Source organism: Phalacrocorax aristotelis, chromosome 1, assembly GCF_949628215.1.
Source record: "Phalacrocorax aristotelis chromosome 1, bGulAri2.1, whole genome shotgun sequence".
NCBI classification, from domain to species: domain Eukaryota; kingdom Metazoa; phylum Chordata; class Aves; order Suliformes; family Phalacrocoracidae; genus Phalacrocorax; species Phalacrocorax aristotelis.
The window spans coordinates 125736125-125759327 of NC_134276.1; the positions used below are offsets into that span (position 1 = coordinate 125736125).

Sequence of the window (23203 nt, forward strand, 5' to 3'; positions counted from 1 at the left end):
CAAAGGGAGACTGCTTTTTTACAAAGGAGTGGAAAAAGAACCCCTGATCTTCCTGATACTAAGTGTTATAGTGAAAGTTCTTATCTGTAAAGAAACAAGGCCCTAATATTTTTGTGTTGCAATGAGCTGCAAATACCTGGTTACGCATGGGCTAATGTTATTTAGCAGTATTTTGAGATGTATATTTGCTCGGTTCTGAAGATAATAGTGCAAACCAAAGTCGAACATAACTCCTTTGAAAATTTGACCTTCATTACCAACCCACATATTCTCCCTTCACTTAGCTGCATTAATTTGCCATTTCAGAAAATGGTGTCTATAGGTATGTGCTAGACCTTCAGCTTCAGCATTTCGCTGAACTAAGCGGAATTTCACAAATAGAAACAAGCAATTAATCCCCATGGCAATATTTGATAGACCTAACAGTTATACGGCACTGAGAGTACCGTTATGTTCAGCCAAAGGAAGACACACAGAATGAGGAGATAATGTGGGCAAGAGACAGATTTAAACTGTATTTAGTAATACACCTTAAAAAGAGGGAAATCTGCAAGGCTAACGGTCACTTCAAGGAAAGGCAGAGGAGCTCAGACCAGAGTGCACGTGAACTAGAGTGAGAAGAAACTAGAACCCAAGTTCTGCTGAGGCAAATGTCCAAACCAAAACACAGTAATTTGGGGAAGCAGGTCCATGGCTTCCTGTGCTGTGGAAGTGAAAAGATGTTCCAATATGATTTCCAGAAAAGCAACGTAATAAGGCAAGCGAGCGGGGCAGTCATGGTTAACTTGCCCAAGGTGCATGGCGTTCCTTGGTTCCGAGAGCAGCTCAAGAGGCTTCCACCATGGTTGAATTTATGGACGTATGCATGAAAAAAATACCAACTACTATTTTTGTACCCCCCAGGCCCTGTACCTGTGCAATAAATTAGAGTAATCCCAAAGCTTCCCTCACAGATCATGCCAAGGCAGGTCAGAGAAATGACTAGAACAGCCATATCATACTTCACCAGGACACTGTTGCACTAACAGGAACCACTGTTCTACAAACAGATCTCTCCTTCACTCAAAAGGCTACCCAAATGCTATTATCTTACTCTACAGGGAACAACCATACAGGGACCAACATATAGTTTCTTACCAGCACTCTGTCTTGTCATGCCCTACCACTTAGCATGAGAAATGAACTCTTCAAAGGCCCTCGCTTTGGTATGGAACCTATGGGAACTGTGCCACATCCCAGAGAAATAGTGGAATCAATAGAAAACCAGAATATGCAGCAGATATGGTGCGGGATAGGGACACAGCAGGGGGAGACGGAAGCAGGGAAGATGCACTACTACTAAAAAAAAAAAAATAGCCTAGAAACTTCACTCACCTGCACATACCCCTTTGATAGCAGAGAGAATACAAACAATTAATCCTGGACTTGCAATTGATCTACTATTAAAAAAATGGAAGCATCTTCTAAGGAAGAATCACCTATATATTAAAAGGTTTGCACTCAGAAGAAAAAACAAACCCACACAATCAGGCATTCAGGTTCTGTTTCATAAGAACAGAACAGAAATCTCCTTCCCTGCTTGAATAAATATTTTGATCAGGGTACAGAAATGCTTCTTCACTTAGATATAAAAAGTCCTCCTAAGGAACAAAAGAGAAAATTAAGTATTCCTCTATGTCCTTCCTTAATTTTATTACTTAGACATTATAAAGTTTATATAGTCTTATAGCATCGTGCTCAGATTTTATTTCTTTTTGCTTCCTTCATGTCCACCCCACCTCTCTACTCATCCTCCGACCTTTCCTACCTCACACTTGCCTCTCTTGTTCTGTTTTCACTTACGCCTGTGCTGCTCCTGTCCTGAAGAGGAAAGGTTTCTAACTGAAAAGCATATATAGGAAACCAAGAAGCAAGCAAATGTTTGTTTTTAATATTTACTCAAAAGCGTTTTAAAACAATAGCTTAATTTAGAAATTTATTAACTGTGGATACATGATTTAATTTCAGTTTGAAAACAAATTCCCAAAGTTGATAACTTTTCTTCCTGGAACAGTTACAAAAATGTAGGTATTTGTTCAAAATAAATGACCGCCTTAAAACAGCAGTCCTTTGTTGAAGTCTGCACAGTTCCTTGTAGGTATAAAAAAAAAAAAAAAAAAAAATCACTTTCCGTCGTGTGTTGTAAAGGATAACTAGATGCCAAAGAGAATTTTCAGGTCAGCCAGAGTGAGCTTAGTGAAGGCCTCCCCTTTGCCTGATAGCACCTGCTGGGCGAGACCTTTCTTTCTCCTCTGGAGTTGTACAATCTTTTCTTCTACTGTTCCTTCACAGACAAACCTGGAAAAATCCAAAACCACAACGCCTCAACTGCTGGAAAAAGTGTCAGCATTAAATAGCACTTCCCCTGTAAGTAAGTTCTTCCAAAGACTTATCTTACTTAAATTTAACAGCATATTAGAAGACTGACAAAATATACCTGCGCGCAGACAACAGCTGTTCCCATATCCAGCTATTATAACATTTCAAATAAAAGTGTGATGCACTTTAGGCCTCGGCTTTGGTCATCTGAAGCAACAGTAATGCTGTGACAAAACCCTGTAATAATTGTTTGACAACTGATAGCACCTGTATACTGAAATAATAATATTTTAGTTTCAAGTTTCTTTGAATTTGCTGTGCATTTACAAGGACTAAGCTGGCCTTTTAGTACTTACAATTACAGATGCTTTTTCTAAAAGCCAACTTTGCCACTTACTAGAAGTGCTCTATATGTTTATGTCAGTGACATTAGAAAGGTCCAGGCGTAGGGAGCACAATGAAAAATCTCTACTCAATAAGAGAAGAGAAATGGTTTGATGTCTGAATTGTTCTCAGGAATAAACAGGACGTTCCCACTAAATCACAGGCTGAAAATCAATAAACCATCGCTAGCTATCAGGACAGTAACATGCAGGCAAGTACCACATAGAAACATTTTCATATGGTCTCTCTCTTGGTGCCCAAACCCCAATCCCACTGTCAGAGCTTGTGCCTTGCTTTAAGTAAAGAAACAAGCCTCAGACCAAGGCCTTGTCTCACCAACTAAAGCCAGACAGTATGTGAGCAGTAACAGCCTCATTTACTGCTAAGGAAAATCCTGACCTGTGTATCACAACATCCTTCTGCTGCCCCACTCGGTAAATGCGGTCACATGCCTGGTCCTCGAGAGCAGGATTCCTGAAAGGTAAAAAAAAAACAAAAAACCAGGCTTCAGGGCGTATGTTCAGGAATAACTGAAATACCAAAGCCTCTCTGCTTGCCTCATTTACCTGCCTCTAGAGCATCCCGTTTTCTTCCTCTGCAGAACTAGAACTCCCAGGTTACTGTAGGTTTACTAGCTTGATTGCCAGTATTCACCCTGACTGTATTTCCCTTTTGCCTTGGTAAAAAGTATGCAACACCTCCACACAAAGCCAGCTGTATGAATTAGACTGCTGTTCCTCACAGACCCATGTTTCCAGCCAGTAGTACTCAGAGAAAGCTGAGTAGCTGGTGAGGAAAGAGGAGGAAGTGAAGCAGGAAGGCAAACTCCATTGAAAGAGGCCTTGGCTCAAGAATATTTACAGAAGAAATGGTTGCATCTGGCACACAGTTACAGGGAATACTTGTTGGAGTAACTTCCATGTTGCAGAAACATCTCCTTAATGCTGCTGCTCAGCAGCTGGTTTTGTACCAAAGCACATTAGTTTGTTCTGTAAGTTCCCATGAGCAACATTTCCTTAAAAAAAAAGCGATTCTGACTTTGATGAAAGACAACATGAATATTAGCACTATTTTCATAGCCCTGTAAAACCCCAAGGTACACCAGCTATGCCTGATTACTACAGTCAACACAACTGACCTGTTTCAAGACAAAATCCTTGTAGGCATTACTGTCCCATTTTCATTATTGTAAGAAGTTAAGCCAGGAACTGCCAAGTGCCCAGTATCCTTCCGTGATACAGACTGCATACTTGCTTCCTTGGATTGCTATTACCCTCCTCTATTTCCATTACCCCTACAGAACTGTATTTCATGGTGGTGATTGACAAATCAGAGTGTCTTGAAAGAAGGCTGTATATTTCCATAACCCATCACTAGCACTTACCCTCAGCTAAACAATACAACCTAGTTGTATCAGACATCACAATACGCGTGGTGAGAAAGCAAGTAGTGTGCCCTACACGTAAGCCCCCAAGATGGAACTTTTCTTTCTCTTTACCAGTGCATGTCAAGGAGAAAGAGGTGGCTTCCTCCAGTCAAGTTCAGGCCAACACCTCCAGCCAGCAACGAGACCAACATTACCTTCAAAGGCCAAAAGAGAGTTAAGTTAAGCAACCACTTTCCAGAAAATTAATGCTCCGTATACTCCACATATTAATTTGAACCAAAGGATCTGCTTATCATGCTTATATTACATGTATATATTTATTATGTACCTGGGAGCTTGCCAGATATTACATGATGAGGCACAGAAGCCTGGACATGGAAGTTATGGCTCAGAGGTGAGCCCACCATTCCATATATATTACCCCGATACATTTTCACAGACCAGAGAAAGGACTGAGAAGTTCAGACTCTCTCCGTGTCCCTCTCAAATGACCAGTCCCTGCGATGACAGCCTGTTGCCAACAATGGGACCAATCAGCACTGACTCTGCATTGACACTAGTGATTACTTAAACACAGGCAACTGGACTGAAGGGGCCTGCTACTCCTTTCACTTTGTTTCCACATAACCCAGTTATTTAGCAAAAGATGAAGTAGCTGGGGAGGAACAGAGATAGAGCAGATGGCCAGTTGAGAGAAGATTTCTCATACAGCAGGAAAAGAACTCAGTTAAGGACAGAGACACTTGCTATATAGATATATTTATTATTCAGTTTCATGGTATGGTACCTTAAAACCCTATTCTTGTTTAAAGGGTCAGCTATTCATATAGCTGGCAGAAATCTTCCTTTGTTTAAGTTCAAAGCTAGAAGCTGCTGAGGAGTGGCTGAGGGAGCTGGGGTTGTCTAGCCTGGAGAAGAGGGGGCTGATGGGGAACCTTATCACTCTCTACAACTACCTGAAAGGAGGTTGTAGTGAGGTGGGGGTTGGTCTCTTCTCCCAAGTTACTAGTGATAAAACAAGAGGAAACCGCTTCAAGCTGCGTCAGGGGAGGTTTAGATTGGATATCAGGGAACATTTCTTCACTGCAAGAGTGGTCAGGCACTGGAACAGGCTGCCCAGAGAGGTGGTGGAGTCACCATTCCTGGAGGCGTTCAAAAACGTGTAGACGTGGCATTTCAGGGCATGGTTTAGGAGACATGGTGGTGTTTGGTTGACAGCTGGACTTGATGATCCTAGAGGTCTTTTCCAGCCTTAATGATTCTATGAAATATCTGTTTTGTAGATAGCAGCTTGTTCAAGAAAGCCAGCAAAGAAAACAAGCTAATGCACCACATTCTCTCCTTCAGCCACAGATCCATCCTCCAAGGAGACAGCTCGTCCTGCCTCAATCACAGGAATGTCAGTGTCCAGATAAAAGTGTAATCACTAGGAACAATTAATTTGGATTCAGATGTCTTTAGTCACCTGGCAAGCTTCCTTCCCTTGGCCAAAATTTCAGACTAGAAGCGATTTTCAAGATGAGCCAATACACTGTAGTTAATCAGTATTTAAAATGCACGGACCCCTTCCCCCGAAACCCCAACAACTCAAAAGTGAAAGAAGTGACACGAGGTCACCTTATTTTGGATGTGTGCAAAACTATTACTTCTCTCACCCCAATTCCAGTCTTCCTGTCTTTATACTGGGGTGGGATATGCTTTTGTTAATTTTAGCCTCATTCACAGATGCAACTGTCATCCTCTCTTCTCAAAAACATTAGTCTGGTCAAAAGTATCTGACTTGTTGGAAAACAGCAATGAAGTCTTACAGGCTCCTTGGCAAGCAGGTGATGTACAGAAAGAAACACCCTTCAATGCAGAAGCATGAGCTAGAAACAACCAACCTGCTCTGAGTAAAGCTAATCGGCCCCACATCTTCCATATTACTCTCTGTGGCAAAAACATCTTTGAACACACCAAAGATTTGGACAACCTTTGAACTAGCTTTGAAGTCAAATGATGTCAGTACAGAAGGTTAGTATCAAAAGGAGCTTTTTTAGCAGCTGCTCCCGCCCATTGTAAGATGTACGTTTTTACAGCTACCTCTTTCCCTGGCGATCTTTGCACCTAGAGGTCCAAATGAAAGTGGTGCCAGTAAATGCAATCACGAAATCAGCTATTGCAGCTGCTCACAGCAGCACTAGTAACTGTATCCCTGCCCTGATGGCATACCTGAGGCCCTTTGGGATTGTTGTTGAACTCTTCTACCACATCCATTCTCTGTTTAGGATTGACAGAGCCATCCACTGTTGCATAATTCAGCCCTAGTCGCTGGAGATGCACAGCCACAACTTTCAACATACTCGTCCACTGAGAGACAACAACACTGGAGAGGGAGAAAAGGGAGTTTAGAACAAGTTCTGCGTGTACTGTAACAGTTTGGTTATCGCAGTGCCTCACCCAAGAGGAGACAATGACTCAGGCACTCTTCCCCACTGCAAACAGGAGTCAAGCCCCCTCCCTATTCAGAAAGGGATTCACCTGTAGGTGTAGTGGTAGAACGTGCCGTGGAAGGCTAAGACCCCAGAAACTTCAGACAAATCACTTCTGGTTTTGGATTTTACATTGGCACCTACCAATCACAATTCTGAGCTTTTTCTGCAAAATGAATCAATATCAACACTAAACATGGATTACCCTGGGCCTCTCCCCACATTTTTTGGGTTCAACAGTTTGGGAGGCAATAATTTGTTCAATAGCTTTTGGGTAGGGAACAAAAGTAATGTTGGTCTCCCCATTCTTGCTATGGGAATGCTTTTTCGAAAGGGCTTCAGAAAAAAAGTGTTCTGCATATGGTGCAACTCTCGAGTTGCCCAGGAAGAGGCCTTCCCCTTCCAATCCACCCCCCTGTACCTACATTCTACATTGTTTAACAAAAACAGCCAGAAAACCCTGTAACACTGCAGCCTGGTGCAGAGCAAAGACAGACAGAACTTGCCAGTGAGAGCTGCAGGACTGTAGCAACCCTTAAGTCCTCTGATCAATGCATTCCTTTATCTCAGACAGGTTTGGTTTTAACCTCAAATTCATTCCCCCACTTTTTTTGGGTGGTGGGGTGGGTTGCAGAGCTGAGGGCAAATATTTCTCAGCACAACTGAATTATTCCCAATTCTGGTTTTGGAGAAAAGAAGGGGCCTCAAAGCCTGAGGTTCCTCTCACATTCCCTTATGCTTACACTTACCTACATCTTAAACTACCCTCTTTTGTCTTAGATTTTTTTTCCCCTCAAAATCCACTTTCAAGTACTGCAGTACTGCCACCATTTTACCATGCCAGGAGTTTTGTATTCAGTTATTTTAACCTATTTCTGCTGCTGTCAAGAGACATGCTTCTCCTAATCACTATGACAAAAGGACATGCTTACTAACCTTTTCTGAGACTCCAACTGAATAGTTTTCAGTTCTGCCAAGAGGTGAGCTATCTGCAGGGGGGGAAAAAAAAAATGTGTTAGTCTCCTTGCTGTCATAACCCAGCTTATGCTTGGCTATTCTTCATTAAAATAGGAAGTGATCAAAATAACTCTTCAACTGGAATTTCTTCCAGATTTTCAAGATATTTTAATAGTCATTAGTAAGAACACTTCCACCACGGAAAAGAGTGTTAAGAAATCAAATCATGCAAACATGTTTTATAGATTCCAACCTTCCTGTGAGAAGCCAAGTTATTACCAGCCTATTATTTCTAGCCCTTCACAAGCACCATGCTCTCACATGCATGCTTTTCTAAATTTCTGTGAATCCAATGCTCAAGATTTTCACTGACAGCTTTTCAGCACAGTCAGATTCTCAGAGCTTTATCAGAGGTAGTCACCAACACCAGATAAGTTGGAGCTTTCCCAGAAGGGATTCAGCAGACTATCCGTCTATCGGTCTAGTCACTTGATTTCATCTAAATGGCCCACTTAGCCTGATCTGCAATTACCAAGGTGTGACAGACAACTCATTAACAATTTAAAAGGCAAAGTGCTGAAATCCAAGCTTCTCAAGTAAGGTAAGAAAGCCACAACCAGAATACCTTGGTGCTCTCCTTAGTGATTTCAAAGAGATCAGTTTTAAAAGCTGTGCCATTGAGGTAGACTGTTGATTTAGAATCAGGAGTCTGGAGCTCAGAGAGGGTCAAAGCACTAAGTTGTTCCTCAATGGAGAGACAAAGACCTTCACTGTTGAAGTTAACTTGGTCCAGAGCCTGTGGGAAAGAAAGCAATATAATAAGGGATCACAGTCAAGCCTGAGATCAAATTCAGTGCTGATCCACAGTCTGCACGATGTCTGCTGACGACAGTGGGTTTGAAGGAAACTATGCAATATGAAGACAGAATGATTAAGAAACACTACCGGTCAGACCAACAGTCCCTCTGACCCCTTATTCTGCTACAAGAAGAGACAGTGTGGGGAAAGCATGTGAGCTCAGCCATTTTCTGTGGTCCAGTCTCCTAAGTTTCCCCTCCCATAGCATTTAACAATGGCAGGATTAAAGATGTTAGAAGAGAAATCCCTGCCTGTTCCCTTAGTATCTGGACTTAATCTACAGCTGCTTTATGTGACAGATGAAAGAATTTCTGAAAGATTAGTCTACTTCATGCAAGGCAACTTGTGGACTTGTGCACTTTTCAAGACTAGGTTAAGATCAAGACTTCTTTGCTGGTAAAATTCTATTTCATTTTTTTTAACCTGAATAAAGGTATTTCCAGAGACACAGCTGCCCACATAGGTCATGCTGGGGAATTCTTCAGGAGGAAGTATGCCCATCTAAAACCTCTCAGGCTGTAAAACACACAGTCCTAGAAATGGCTCAGTTCATACGCCCCTAGGTTAGCGATGCATAGGTGTTACAAAGTCTGTTAACTTACACAAACAGTTTTAAAAAATCCCCACAAAAAAACGCACACCACTACAATACAATGCAGTTACCACTTTCAGTAAGGAGAGATGGCAGCAGCACTGACGGAGCCTCAACAGCATGGACAAGACATGGACAGTACTTGAGACCTGGGAGGCACTTTGGGAGCCTGCTAGAAATTCCTTTTGACTGACCCCAAACTCTTGTGCAACTGCCAAGGAAGGAAGACAAAGACATCAAGAGCTCTTGGAGGCACTTCCAAGTGCTGCCCAGCCACCTCCAGCAAGAATTTCATCAATAAGAGACAAGAACCAACAGGTAAGCAAATACCTGATTTAACAAAGGAACCCATCAAACCCCACTTAAAAAACCCAAAAGACAACGCCACGAATCAGAGTACCACACACCTTGTACTAATACTGATATCTTTTCTCCGAGCAATTAGACCTTTACTTCACAAGGGAATTTTAGAACCAGGGAGGTTAAGAGATTTGCCCAGAGCCACAACAGTGAGAACAGACTTTTGGAATACTATGGTAGGATTCTTCATAACATCAGGGGAGTATTTTCCAAAGAATTTCTAAGTCCTGACCCCACGTGGCCAGGTCTGTTCCCCATCCTTAAGAGTCACTTCTGCAAATATTTTCAGGGGAGGGTGTGCTCAAACCTTTCTCAAATGGGTTACCACCAGCATACTCTCTGCCTTCATTTTTCTGCTCTTGCCTCTTTAGGTAGGATTGTAGTGTTGACCTGGAAACACAAGACAAAGACTGTGGGATTTACTGCAGGAAAAAAGGCAAGAGGGACTTGAGCTTAACAAGCAAGCTGATGACACATTAAGGTAAGGGAGGTTTCATTAATCATTTAGTCAAAAACTTACGACAAAAAAAAACCAGTTTTGTGTGCTTGAATACGATCAAAACCAAGATCCATTTCAGAAAAGACAAGAGGAAGCAAGTCTGCTTATTGGAATATCTTGCATATAATAGGAGATAGGGCCCAATGGATAACATTCTTCATAACAAAAGGACATATTTAGATGTATAATTAAAACACAGGAAGACTCTTCACAGCAACACTGTTGAAAGAGACCCTAGGAGAACACAAAGTGACACTGGCTTGCGTTACAGCCATCTGCTGGAGAGGCCAGCATCATTTCCAATTGTATAAATATCACAGGCAAAGATGATAAATTCTCTCCTTCTCAGGTGCTGGCACATCATCATTTAATAGCTACTGTTGCAATTTCAAGTCTTCAGAGTCTTTAAATCAATGAGATTAAGTGTAAGGCTAGAATATAATGCTCATACAATCCATGAACATATGGGAGAAAAGAAATGAATTGTTTTAAACTTACCAGGACAAGCAATGTATTTTCAAACATGCTTGAGATAGCCAGGGAGGGAATAAATTAACAGGAATTTGTCCAAAAGCTCTTCTCATCTAAAGCGGATTTCTCTTTCTGATTTTTCAGGCCAAAAATGAAACAAAACCACAAAATACCCTATCTCTACCCACATTCATACCTGGATCTTGCAAAGAGCACGTTGTACACAGACTGCTCCTCTGCTGAAAGTTTTAACTGATGCAACTGCATGCTACGCTGGGGCAGAGATACCTGAAGTAAAAATACACAGGATCAGATGTATATAGTGCAAAAATCTTATACAGCATCACAAACACCAGCGTTCCAAGATTTATCACAGTATTCCAAGTCTCAGAAGATAGCTGTTTCTTCAGTAAAGTTATTTGTATCAATGCAACTGTGACACAACATAGATAGTCACAGAACTCCAAGTAGCCTGGTTAATACTCAGCATAGGAGTCTGTTCCAAATCATTCGATAACAAAAGACACGAGCAACTAAGTATGGACCGCCACATAACTACCATGGAGTGACTAATTTATTGCATTGTAAAAGTAGCTTCTCAGTTCCCCATTCACTATCAGACAGTATACCAGAACGACACCTTTTAAAGGCTTACAGACACACCAATGACCTAATACTCAGTTTAACTGACTATTTGTAAAGAGTAACGCAGAAAGCCAATGGCCCAGCACACACCAGATGCATTTGACATGCAGCAGCTTCCATTCCCAGAGAGCTAGGCTAGCTCAGAGACCTAAGTTAACTTTCAACTAAGTGGATATCGACTTGCAATTAATTGCAATATTCTTCTCTGCATGTGATTTATAACTAAAAGGTTTAATTATTCTGTACGTTTCTGCTTTCTGGATAAGCAATCAAAGCATCCCACAGCCATTCGCTCCTCTTGCTCAAGAGACTGCAGTAGACAGAAAAAACCACTCATCAACAAATCCGTGCATGTAAATAACTAACTGCCTGCTGCAAGGAAAACAATGGAATGATTGTCTAGTTGTGGAGGGTGAAGTTCTTACCAAGGGTTTACCAGCTGAATCCAGCTGGTCCTTAGTTCTCCGTAATAAGAGGCTCCTGGTTAAGAGGCTTAGCCTCTCTCCTCCCTTCTTTGTGCTGTTATCTACCTGGTACTTCCACACTTTGTATTCATCAAAAGGAGAGCAACGTAGAAACCTACAACAGGAAGGAAGGAGACTTCATACGAAGGGAAGAAGAGTCCATTCTTCTGTTACTCTTGAGTGACCAGAACCAAATTCCTTGCTATCCAAAACAAACCATTTCCAAATGCCCTAAACTGCTAGGAGCAGTAAATCACCTCCAGTGTAATGGCATTGATAACTTGTTAGCTCAAAAGTCTTACCATAGCTAACACTGTGAAAGCATCTTTCTGATTCTGTACCCATCATTTCCTCTTAGCTCATTATGTCTCAAGCATCACCAGCAAATGAAGGACAGATGCAGAGGCACTGGCCAAAAAGCATATTTGTTATTTTGAAATCCTGTACCTCTTCCTTGAAAATTAATTTCAATTATCCAAAATTAATTTCAAATGCAAGTTCTCTCTGGTTCTCCAGCACCCTTCATAATCTTTCCCCTCTCAGCAATGAGAGTTTACACACAGACTTTAACCTGTTTACCATTCCTTTAGAGAAGCCAAAGTTTCCACCCTGTCCTTCAATGCCTTTGTAACACAACACTTTTTAATAAGCTCCTCCCAGGCTGCCCTGGTAGGAACAAGGATTATTGCACAAGACTTCTGTTCATTACAGTTGGTTTTGTGGCCATTCATGTTGGAGACATAGCAGATCTAAAGCAATTTCCCCTTTGTCCACTATGGAAGCAAGATAGCTACACGCAACAGTAGATACGTGGTCAGCCTTGCACAATGCCTCAGCCTTTGCAATCCAGTGCCTGAAGCGTTAATCTAACTAGTCTTGCTACCCCACATATCTTAGGAACCTCTCAAACTTAGAAACAACTTCAACACTTCATCAGTGAAGAGTTACTGGAATTGGAACCCTGTCCATGTTTTCATGTGGAGCCAGCTCACCTCAGGAGGGAGTACATGTCCAGTAAGTTGTTCTGTATTGGTGTCCCGGTGACAGCCCATCTGGCACTGGCTCTCAGTTTGCACACAGCTATAGAGGTTTGAACCTTTGGGTTTTTAATATTATGAGCTTCGTCCAATATAAGTCGAGCCCAAGCTACCCTGAGCAGAGGGGAACAGGGAGATGACCCACTCTGAAAGAAAAAGCACACAATTTTTAACCCAGAGCAATAACCTTGCTAGGCTCTCTAAAGAGCCACAAGCCAATATATTTTGCCAGCAAGAAGCCTTTTCCTGATGTCAGTCAGCAGTAATCTGAGCTCTAATTGTCATGTAAGAGATGCTCTCAAAAAATCATCTCAGAGCTTCCATGAAAGTTTATACGCCAAAGAATATAACGTTTGCCTGTTCTTAATAACAATTTCTAATCTTTTACCCTTTTTTTGCTTTTAACATCTTATCCTCTCTTTCCTCCCAAAAGGCAATTCGTATCAGTAAACTTTTGCTAGGCTGTGACCAAGGACCACATATAATTATTCTGATCTCTGTACAGTTTTATAGATGCCACCCTGAAGTTTCAGGAAATTCAAAGGCCTGTTTGCTTTAAGAGCTACATCTAGATTTGTACACAGAGGTAGGAGACAGCAATATCCACCAGCAAGGGACTTCCTCTATACTGTGTAGCCAAGTTCAGTTAGCATTCAGCAGTCACTTTATTATTTTCATAGCCGAGCAAATACACTTCAAATACACTAACAAATACACTAGCTGTTTCTTCAAGAGTGCAGCAGGTAAGGCTGAGGTTAACCTCAGTTCAGACTGACCCAGAGCCTAAGCACGACAGGTTTCTGGTAGTTTAAAGTGATGCTGGTGCTTCAAGCAGCAAAGAACACTAAACAGGAGCTTCTAGTGTTCCTTCACAGTCTCACCTCAAAAGAAGGGATATTAAATTCCTCATTGTGCTCTTAAAATTACTTTTAAAGGCATTTTAACTGTATTCAATGTAGCCTATTCTATATTACTACAGAACAGATTTATTGGGAACAATTTTCCCCATTGTCTTTCTGCACTTCACAGCACTTTCTCTCATCACTTTATTTTTATTGTGCAAACTCAACAGGGGATTTATTATTTAAAAAAAAAATCAACCTGCTGCTCACTGTAGCATACACAAGGTGCTACTTGAAACAATAACAGCTTGCAATGCCTCAGAATAAAACATTATGGCAATCCTCTATCAACAATACGGCTTCTCACCCCCACATCATGATCCTCAGCAGGGACTTCCCCCTCCTCTTTGCTTGCAGGGACCTCCTTGGAGACAAGGCTGTAGGTTGTGACAACAACATCATATTCAGAGAGCCTGCATAAAGGGAAAGTAGTTATCATGAGCTAGAACAAAAGAGGAATTAATTTTGCAAGACAGACAAAACGCATGCTGAAGGTTTAAGAACAACAGTTCTACAAGAAATGAAATTCAGAGTTCTACAGAAATCTGAGCTTTGTAGCAGTCAAACAGCAAGGACACACTGTCTCCACTTTATGGGCATTGGAAGTAGACACAGAAAGCTCAAGACGACAGTAAAAGCCAGTTTTACAGAGTGTACATCACACGAGATGAACCCTACTTTGAGTCTAGCACCTAAAATACTGCTCAGCATGGCCTAAAACAGCATAGAAAATTTTCTGATCTATACATACAGCTGACAAAAATAAAACCACAAAGCACACGCATAAAAGAAATTGCCACTGACTATCTCTGCAATCAAGAGATGCTTTAGAGAATATACACCTTTTTTTTTTTCTCTCCTTATCAGGAACAGCAATAGCCTGCACCAGAACCACTCAGTACAGGTAGAGGCCATAAAGGTTTTGCTACCTGCATCTTGGCAGTAGACATCAGCCTGACCTTCTGGATCCTTCACACTTCCTTACTTCAGGTTCTTCCATCATTCTACTGCCACCAAATTTCAACTCTGATAATCGCAATCTCTTGCTAAGTAGAATTTTACTTTTCTTGGTCATCTTTATGGTTTAGCACTTACACCTCTGCATGTTTATCTCTGTTTGGCCCATGGTACAAATACACTCTCAGTTTACCACAGGCCACACGTCTGTCAATCTCCTTCTTCCAGTGATGGATCAAGGATGCAGGACAAATGATTAAAGTGCTGCTGGAAGGGACAACAGTAGAATCTGCAGGGAAATATTACAGACAGATTTCAACGTCTTCACATTAGACCACAACAAAGACAGAAGTTTTGGAAATTCACAACAATTAAGAAGATTAGTCTGCTTTTCCTGTAAGCACAGTTTGTGAAGGGGACAATTCTGTGTTGCATTCTTGGAGACTGTTAGTTCTGTGTGGAAAAAAACCTCTACTTAAACATTAATGCATCGCTTCCTGTCCACTCAGAGTTATGCTATGTATTGTGCACTTCCTTTGGATAAGCTGAAACATTAGAAGTCTGGAACTAATCCTGATCTCTCCTGAGAATACAGTGCGAAAAAAATTATTCTTTCCCATTCCAGAAGAATAAAATGTTACCATTTTGAACCACACAGGAAAAACAAACACAGAGTCAGTAAACTTGGCAAGACAGGAAAAAGTAGTCCAACCAGTTCCATGAGGATGGAGACAGTAAAAGGTTGTGGACACAGAAACAATACTCTTTAAAAACTCTAACATCCCTTATCACCATGGACAAGATAAAAGTAATGGCGGGGGGGGGGGGGGGGGGGGGGGGGGGGGGGGAGGGCGGAATAAATCAGTCTTAGGAAGGCGAGTAGTAAATAATTTCAGTCCTTATGCTATAAAAACTATGTATATGTTTGCATATGATGAAAAAACTATGAAACTTTTTTCGAAACAGCATATGCTGGCTTTAACTGGTTCAGGAAACCAATAAAAAAAATTCACCCCAAAGCAATATAAAGGAATGAGTTGGGAAATCCCACACATCCAACTGAAGAACAAATGACACTGATCAAGAGAAAGGCCTTTCAAGCGAGTGCAGCAAACATTAAGCCCAATGGAATTTTCCTACAGAAGGGAAGTGAGTACAGATGGAGTCTGTTGTTTTAGGAGCCATTAAACTATAACACTTTAGGCATTTCAAACGGCATGGCATCATAACTTATGTACTGTATGATGGAAAAATTCTGTACCATTTTTGGATAGCCATATTCCTAACTTCTCTTTTCTCTTCTCTGTCTTCAGCTGCTTCTGGGCCAGAATGAGAGCAATCATCGTTACAGTCTTCCCCAAGCCCATGTCATCCGCTGCAAAAATACACACAGAAATTGTGATAACCTACAGAAATAAGCCCCCCTACCTCAGATCTATACTGAGGTAAATACTGCAACAGAAATTGCCCTGGGGAACCCTAGATATAAAAATACACATAGGACCATTTCAGGGTATGATTTAATAATGGGTTAATAGCCATCATCGGTCAAAGGGCACAGGAAAAACAAGTCCCTTCAACATGCCTACAGAATAACTAATTATTGGCCTCTGAGTAAGTTATGTGCCAAACTGTTGCTGCCATAAATCTGTCCCCTAAAATCCACTTTCCTGTGGAGTCTGCTTACCCAGAATTCCTCCACACGGCTTCTGTCTCTCTCTCCAGAGTAGCCATGCAAGCGCCTGTTTTTGGTGCAGCAGCAGTGGAACCTGAGAGGGCGAGACAGAGGATTTGAAGGAAATACCTTGCGAAGTTCAGACACTTCTGCTTTCTGTACCAAATTATCCAGCTGAACTGTCCTACTGCAATCTTCCTAAAAGGAGCTTGCCTACCTGTTATTTTCCCACATGGACAGGGAAACCCAAGATAAGCAACTCCTGCAGACAGGAGGTCAGCAGTACCACAGATCAGTATTGCTTCATGCTTCAACCTAGCACCCCACAGTGCTCCGAGGGCACGCAAAGGCAGCTTGTTCAGGTGGAAAATCCACCCAAGCCTACCTTGCTCACAACAGGCATCACTGTCAAGGAGACAGATTGAAAACACTTCCCCTTTCCTCACTAAGTCTAAACACCCTACAGACTCTTACAAGACAAGAACAGGGACTACATACTATCATTATAAGACATTAAATAGCCTTCCCCAGCACTGAAAAGGTCCTAAGAGGATCTGACAAGTGACACAACATATACATCAACACACCATCTTGTAGACACAGGTGCCTTCCGATACCTTGCACATAACCTCAGCTATGGGTTCTGTACCACCTGGTGGATAAAGAGCTGCTCTATGGCAGATCAGAACGGACTACTCTGGAGTCTGCTGGGTTGCATGAACTCAATCACCTACACCACTTTTAAAAGCCTATTTCTTATAGCTTACTGGAAGACAAGAAGGTTCCCAGTCTCTTCCTCACTAGAGGCCTGCTTCTGCTCTGCTAGTAATGTACAAACTAATGGTTGTGGGTTGGTTGCTTTGTCTGAGGCACTGCTACTTCATTCAAGCGCTAAACTCTCTACAACTACCTGAAAGGAGGTCGTAGTGAGGTGGGGGTTGGTCTCTTCTCCCCAGTTACTAGTGATAGGATGAGAGGAAATCACCAAAAGCTGCGTGAGGGGAGGTTTATATTGGATATTAGGAAAATGTCTTTACTGCAAGAGTGGTCAGGCACTGGAACCGGCTGCCCAGAGAGGTGGTGGAGTCACCATCCCTGGGGGTGTTCAGAAAACATGTAGACATTGCACTTCAGGGCATGGTTTAGGAGACATGGTGGTGTTGGGCTGGCGGTTGGACTTGAAGATCTAGAGGTCTTTTCCAACCTTAATGATTCTGTGATTCTAAATATTCTAAAGACACCACAGCAAGAGGGTAGAACATCAATATTGGCAATCTGAAGCAAATCTCATGGATGGAAAATAATTAGAGTGTCTCCTTCCAGAAGGGTGAAAACTGCAAAGTACCTCAAAGCGTGAAAGGACAGGATGCTCTAGGATATCACCCAGATGTTACGCTTCATGGTGGAGGTAACAAGAAACCTCTAAGTTCATCAGTATGACATCCTCCATCCTTGCCAACTCACCTTCAATCCAGAGGGATCTTCAGCTACCGTCTGCTCTGTCGGACAGGATTCTAGAGATTTGTGAAGATGGTTAATAGCCTCACTTGTGGCACTGTGTACAGCCCTGATCCGGTCTTCTGTCATTCTTCCTCCATACAGATTCTGCACACCAGAGTTCACTGGAAAGATACAGTATTATGCATGAGATGTGAAAGTTAGCTTTGTAAACACAAGCAGATCTTTCATCTCAGAGATTGATCTCAGTAGCTACAGATGCCTGGGGCGCAGTACGCAGCTCACAGTAACAAAAAGTTTTAGTACTTCGTGTATACCCACAAGTTGCAGGATTATTTCAGAAGTAGTCCCACCACTGTTCTCTTTAATGAATAGAAGTCCTCCTGTACTTACTTCCAGAACTGTGGCCGTAATATTCACTGGAACCCAAAGTAACAGCAGCAGAGGGATGACTGTGTGAACCTGAAGAGGTCCTTGCTGTAGGATCCTGGAACGGTAGTGGTGTTATCAACCGTGTACCACCTGGCCTGCCAAATGGGTTAGGCAAAGATTCCTCACAGCAGCCACTGCTTATGCTATCCTCCCCTTAAGAAGAAAGGAATCGCAGGTTGAAAAGGTAACACAATGAACCTCAGAGCCTTGCATTACAGCCCAGAGAACGGCTTTCACTTTGCCCAGCAGTCTGCTTGCAAAGTATCATTAAGTGGTCACGTAGATTTAAGAGCAGGGTGGCAGGTTACTGTATCACCTGAGCCACTGCAACTACTAGCATGCATGTTCTTAGCCTGCTGCTACGTGACAGGCAATGCAGTTCAGCTCAAGCCTCAACTTGTGGTTTATACCAACACAGTTAACTTTGCAACTGTGATCAGATCAGTGCAAACACAAGGTCAATTCTGAACACTGTTCCCAGAAGACTTATTACTTTTGAAGACATCTTTCTTGTCAATGTTTTGGTCACAAAAACTATCAAAACATCTAAGAATGAATAGGCCAAGAACTCATGAGCTTTTCTATTCTTCCTGGTTTTAAGCAAAACAGACTTTTCCAGATGTGATGTAAGACATTAGGACTGCTTGTTGTGTGGTGGCCTGTGACTTACTGCTCCCTTGCTAGAGATCTTCAGTTGCCAGTGTTGTCAAACTGGATCTTTTCATCAACACAATTGATATTATGAACACAAAGTAACTCCGCTGTTGAGGTGACTGTACAGGTAGCTCAACAAAATACCTCTCTTCCACAGGTAATTAATACTAGTTAATAGAATTAGGAAATCACTTTAGAGGAATGGCACACTGGAAGCTGCTAATCTCCTGTGTCTGGTAACTGAAACATTCAGACACAGCAGCCAAAACGTGCATAAGCAGCCTGGTTCCATACTGCAATAAAGAGGAAGTTAACACTTCACTGGCAAGTCCTCAGAGAGACACCTGCCTCAATCATGCAGCCAAAGCTGGAAAGAGAACTAGCCCTGGGTCCTAACCATGGGAGGAAACTCTCTTGGGAAGCCACCACACTTCTAAGGAAATATTGGAGTTGTTCCATTCATCCTCTCCCAGACACACTCTGCAACTAACTTTTCACCTTCAGTGAATCTCAACAGACAAACTTTATATAGACCACATGCATAGATAAGTTTATGCTATTTTTCCTCGATATACACATATATTTATATCATAAATATACTTACAGCTATAGTGAGAGAAACTGTTTTGTAAGGTTCTGGGGCAAAAAAAATTTAGCCCTACCTTTTTCAGTAGTATCTGCTGCTGAAATGTTAAGAGAACTAAGGGCAGCTTCCAAATCCTGCACTTGCTTTAATAACCGTTCCCCTTTATCTGGCAGAAGCTGAATGTTCACTGTAGCCAAGGTACTCTGCAAACCAAAAAAGAATCCAAAACCTGAGTGTGCTTACCAAGCTCTCTACCAACAGAGAGCAATCAGGTCAAAAGTTTAAAAACACTGATCTTATGCCATAGTAATTTGTATTTTGATACTGTTCTACAATTTCAAAGGCATTTAAGTGCCATTAGTGTACTTCAGAATCAATGGAAGGATGCAGGAAACAGGAGGAACACGAAGTCAAGTGACTTGGACAACCTTGGCATCTCTCAAAGCACCCAACGTTCAACCTACTTGCAAGTTTCTTTCTATACTAGCAGGAACAACAGTTCGGACTGTTTATTTCAAGGTTCTGTTCTCAGCTCGAGGCAAACAGGGGTTTTTATAATAAAAACTATGAACATGGTTATTGACAATTATTAAAAAAAAAAGGCAAACAGACAGGTAGTTTATTTCCAATTAGCGTGAGCTTTCATGGCTATATCACTTTTACTCCACAAGGCCATGAGAGACCACCAGAAACAGCCATATTATTTAAAAAGTTTAAGCTGGCTGTCCCATCTTGTGAAAATTACTTTCTTGGTAAAAGGTAGACACAACCTCAAGCAGGTCAAAATTGAGCACCCCCCCCAATGCAGAGAGCTGTATTACTTTAGGGGTAATTGTCTCATAGGTGACTTAAAACAACCACCCTGTGCCTAGGCTGAATTCCCTCCCTTGCCCCGTCTTCCTAAACCATCCAAATATTTTGAGTTTCTGCAGTGAGGGGACACCACATTCTTGTGCCTGTTACAAGTAAGGGAAGTCACCCCAAACCCAGAACCAAGAAAAAGGAGTAATAGGTACAATAAATGACCTTCTTCTGCTTCAGCTGAACTACAAGGTGGTTGTGAAGAGCTTTAGGGTCCTGGGGTCCTTCCACATGATGCAATCCCGCAGCTACAGGCAAAGACGTCCCCTGCATACTCTTCCCTGATTTTCCTGATGGAATCTCTCTTGACTGCAAAACCTCATCTGATTTCTCAGGTTTACTTTTACCTGATGAAGAATAAACAAATCCTGCACTGCCAGAGACTTCATCAGCAGGCTGTTCCTGCTCTGGCCTGATTTGTGTCTTGTGTGGTGCTGCCTCTGTTCCTCCCTTCAGGGCAGTGTGCTGCAGTGTTGACTGTGGTACTGCCGGGGAAATGGCAACTTCTTTAGACATCAGTTTTGTTTCTCCATTCTTCCCACCAGTGTTTCCTTCCTCCCTGGTTTCTTTATCCCCACAGCTTTTTAAGCTTTTCTGTTGAAGCTGCTCCTCCTCTGGAGGCTTGGTACTTGTACTTTGGTTTCCAAGAGTTAGTTGAAAGAGTTTTGATCTCCCGCCTGGCTCTTTCTCCACACACTCAGAAGAGTTCTTGGATTCCCTGCCACTGTCACCATGTTTCTCTTCTTCCCAGAGGGTGTTTTTCCCTTTCCCAGTCTCAGAAAGACCAAGTTTAGATTCAGACATTGTGCCTTCCTTAACTTCTGGATCACTCCTATTTCCCATGGACTGCTTCTTTTTAGTTTTCAGCCCTTCTAGAGGTTCCCTCTCTATGGAGGAATCAGAGGTTGATTTCTTTTCTTTATGTGAAACGAGCACGCTCTCTTTCTCTATTTTTACTCCTTTTGCTTTACTTTCCTCTCCATTTCCTTCCTTAATTTGTTTCCAGGATGATGGTTCACAATTCTTGTCTATCACTTTGAATGGATTTCTTTGGATGTTGGGATTGAAGAGAGGTGCTGTGTTGGGCTGGGATTCTAAGGCTTTTGACACCGTGGTTGCTTTTGGATCCTGCAATACATACAAGTGAGTAAATGCTAAAGTACAAATTATTAAAGTCTGCTAACTAGTCACACAGCCTGACCACCACAAGCAAGAATTCATTCTCTAGGAACATCCTCTTTCCTATCATTTTAACAGAATCAGGATAAACATTTTACAAGGAAAACAAAACAAAACTGCTGGTTTTCTGCTTTCTTTGCCATTCCCATGTTTTTCGGGCCACATGTCTCAACAGCATCATGCTCAAGAAAAGAAGACAGCCAGAGATCAAACCCAAGCTTCATTTAAGACTGGAGAACAGGGATTACTTCACACAATTTAGGAGTAAGCGAAGTTTCATCTGGAAGACAGCAGGTTGATATGCTTTTCAGCTAGAAAATGCACACTCTCCCACTAGGTAGTCTCAGAGATGAATACAGAATGAAAAGTCACGCTGGAATAAGCTGATACCATAATACAAATGAAACATTCATACCTGCCATGGGACGCTTCCACACCATTTCTTCCCATTCAACTTACTTTTAAGGCATCGGTAAAACAACCTACCAAAGAATAAAACAAGATCTGGAATGTAGGAGCCAGTAAAGTCTCTAAGTGTTCTTTCAAAAGTACAGCACACCAAAAACATCACACACAAGTTCTCTCGATCTGCATTTTACATCCAGACTTCTGCATGGCAAAAGGCCACAAACATTGGCAGCACAGCTTTTTACAAAAGCATCATTTTCTGGATAAAGACTCCTAGGTTTTTAGGTTGTTTGTTATTTGATTTTAGTACTAAAAAAAGTAACTGCTCAGGCAAAAATACTGTCTATGTTCAGGGCCTCAAAAGTGTCCTGTGATTTCAAGGTGTAACCAAACAGCTGTTCTTTTAGTTACACTGCACAGGCCACCTCATCTTTAAAGCACCTCAGGAACAGCAAAACTTTGGATGTGATCTTTTTTAAACTGGCAGCCAACCAGGACTGCTGGAAGAACTTTATGATAATTAAAATTGCTGAATTTGACGCAGTCACAGAGCCATGTTCTGTTCTGTTAAAAACAAACATTATCTGACTACCTAGGTTTATACCATTGAATATAATTGCTAATAAAAACAGCAAACATTATGAAATGTGCCAAGTGAAGGCCTCAAGGCTGGACGAGCCTTTTAAGTTCTGGAAGGAAACTGCAAGTCAGCTGCCATCACACAATTCCAAACCCTCAAACCTGTACAACAAACCTGTCTCCACTCTGAGGAACTTACTCGTATTCATCTCTGCCCTGCTGCTGGACCAGGACTTGCAGCTCCACCACACATCCCTCATGCACCAAGCAGTGAGAGGCAGGAATACTGAAAGAGAAAAGGAAAAGAGGAAGAATACAGACACGACGAGCTGCCCGGGGAGCAGCAACGGCAAAAAACAATTACTTGGAACAAAATACTCGGAGATTCTTCTCAAAGTCTAGGTGACTAAGAAAATAAGTTTATTACTGCAGACAGAGCACTGGATTTCCCTCACAACAGTCGCGTAGTCGCGTGCTCCCGCCCCCGCCGCCCCGCACGTACGGCGCCGGGAGGACGAAGCCACAGGCCGCCGGGCCCCGCGCTCCGCACACGTAGAAGCTCTTCCCCTTGTTGGGGCCATCGCGGACGCCCGTCTTCAGGAAACAGAGGGAGCCTGTAGGGCGGAGAAGAGGGGGACTGGTCATACGTGAGCCCGCCGTGACGGGGACATCCCCCCTCCCCCCAGCCGCCCCTCACCGTGCTCCTCGCACAGCACAGCCTCCATCGCCGGGCGGCAACCGCCACGCCCACCCTTTAAATCAGCCAATCCTACACAGCACCTGCGGACTACCCAATCAGAAGCGGCCGCGGGGTGGGGGGGCCCGATGGAGCCAATGGCTGCTGCGCTATGAATTCAGCGCTCCCCACCCCGCCACCGCATAGGTTCTCTTTTCGAACGCCGGAGGAAAGGGCGGGAAGGAGCGCTGCCATTGGCGGGCGCAAGCCCCAGGGGCGTGGCCTTCGCCGGTGAGGATCTGGCCCGGCCTTCGATATACTTTTAGAAGTATATTTATTTTTAAATAAGTTGA

At 42.5% G+C, this 23203-nt stretch overlaps 1 protein-coding gene across 1 annotated transcript; it reads right to left on the reverse strand.

Moving 5' to 3' along the window:
- Positions 1-2146: 2146 nt before the first annotated feature.
- Positions 2147-22929, reverse strand: TTF2 (transcription termination factor 2). The gene is made up of 23 exons (XM_075105677.1): positions 22872-22929; positions 22677-22788; positions 22374-22460; positions 21603-21669; positions 20174-21136; positions 19224-19350; positions 17869-18060; positions 17482-17639; positions 16030-16111; positions 15604-15717; positions 14481-14631; positions 13693-13798; positions 12439-12629; positions 11408-11561; positions 10534-10625; positions 9675-9757; positions 9079-9218; positions 8183-8353; positions 7537-7589; positions 6341-6494; positions 4241-4323; positions 3142-3216; positions 2147-2337 (listed from the first exon to the last, which is right to left on the reverse strand). Exons 1-23 carry the CDS (start codon positions 22897-22899, stop codon positions 2193-2195), a joined length of 3528 nt encoding a protein of 1175 aa, XP_074961778.1. The 5' UTR covers positions 22900-22929; the 3' UTR covers positions 2147-2192.
- Positions 22930-23203: the final 274 nt, after the last annotated feature.

What these genes read in the sequence shown, in the direction of transcription:
- TTF2 (XM_075105677.1), bottom strand. Translation starts at nt 22,899, where the DNA reads ATGGAGGCTGTGCTGTGCGAGGAGCACG. An exon ending in TGTGCTGTGCGAGGAGCACG is followed by an intron (nt 22,789 to 22,871) that starts GTGAGGGGCGGC and finishes TCCGCCCTACAG; the next exon opens with GCTCCCTCTGTTTCCTGAAG. An exon ending in CTGAGGATCATGATGTGGGG is followed by an intron (nt 12,630 to 13,692) that starts GTGAGAAGCCGT and finishes TTTTTCTTTCAG; the next exon opens with AGTGGGTCATCTCCCTGTTC.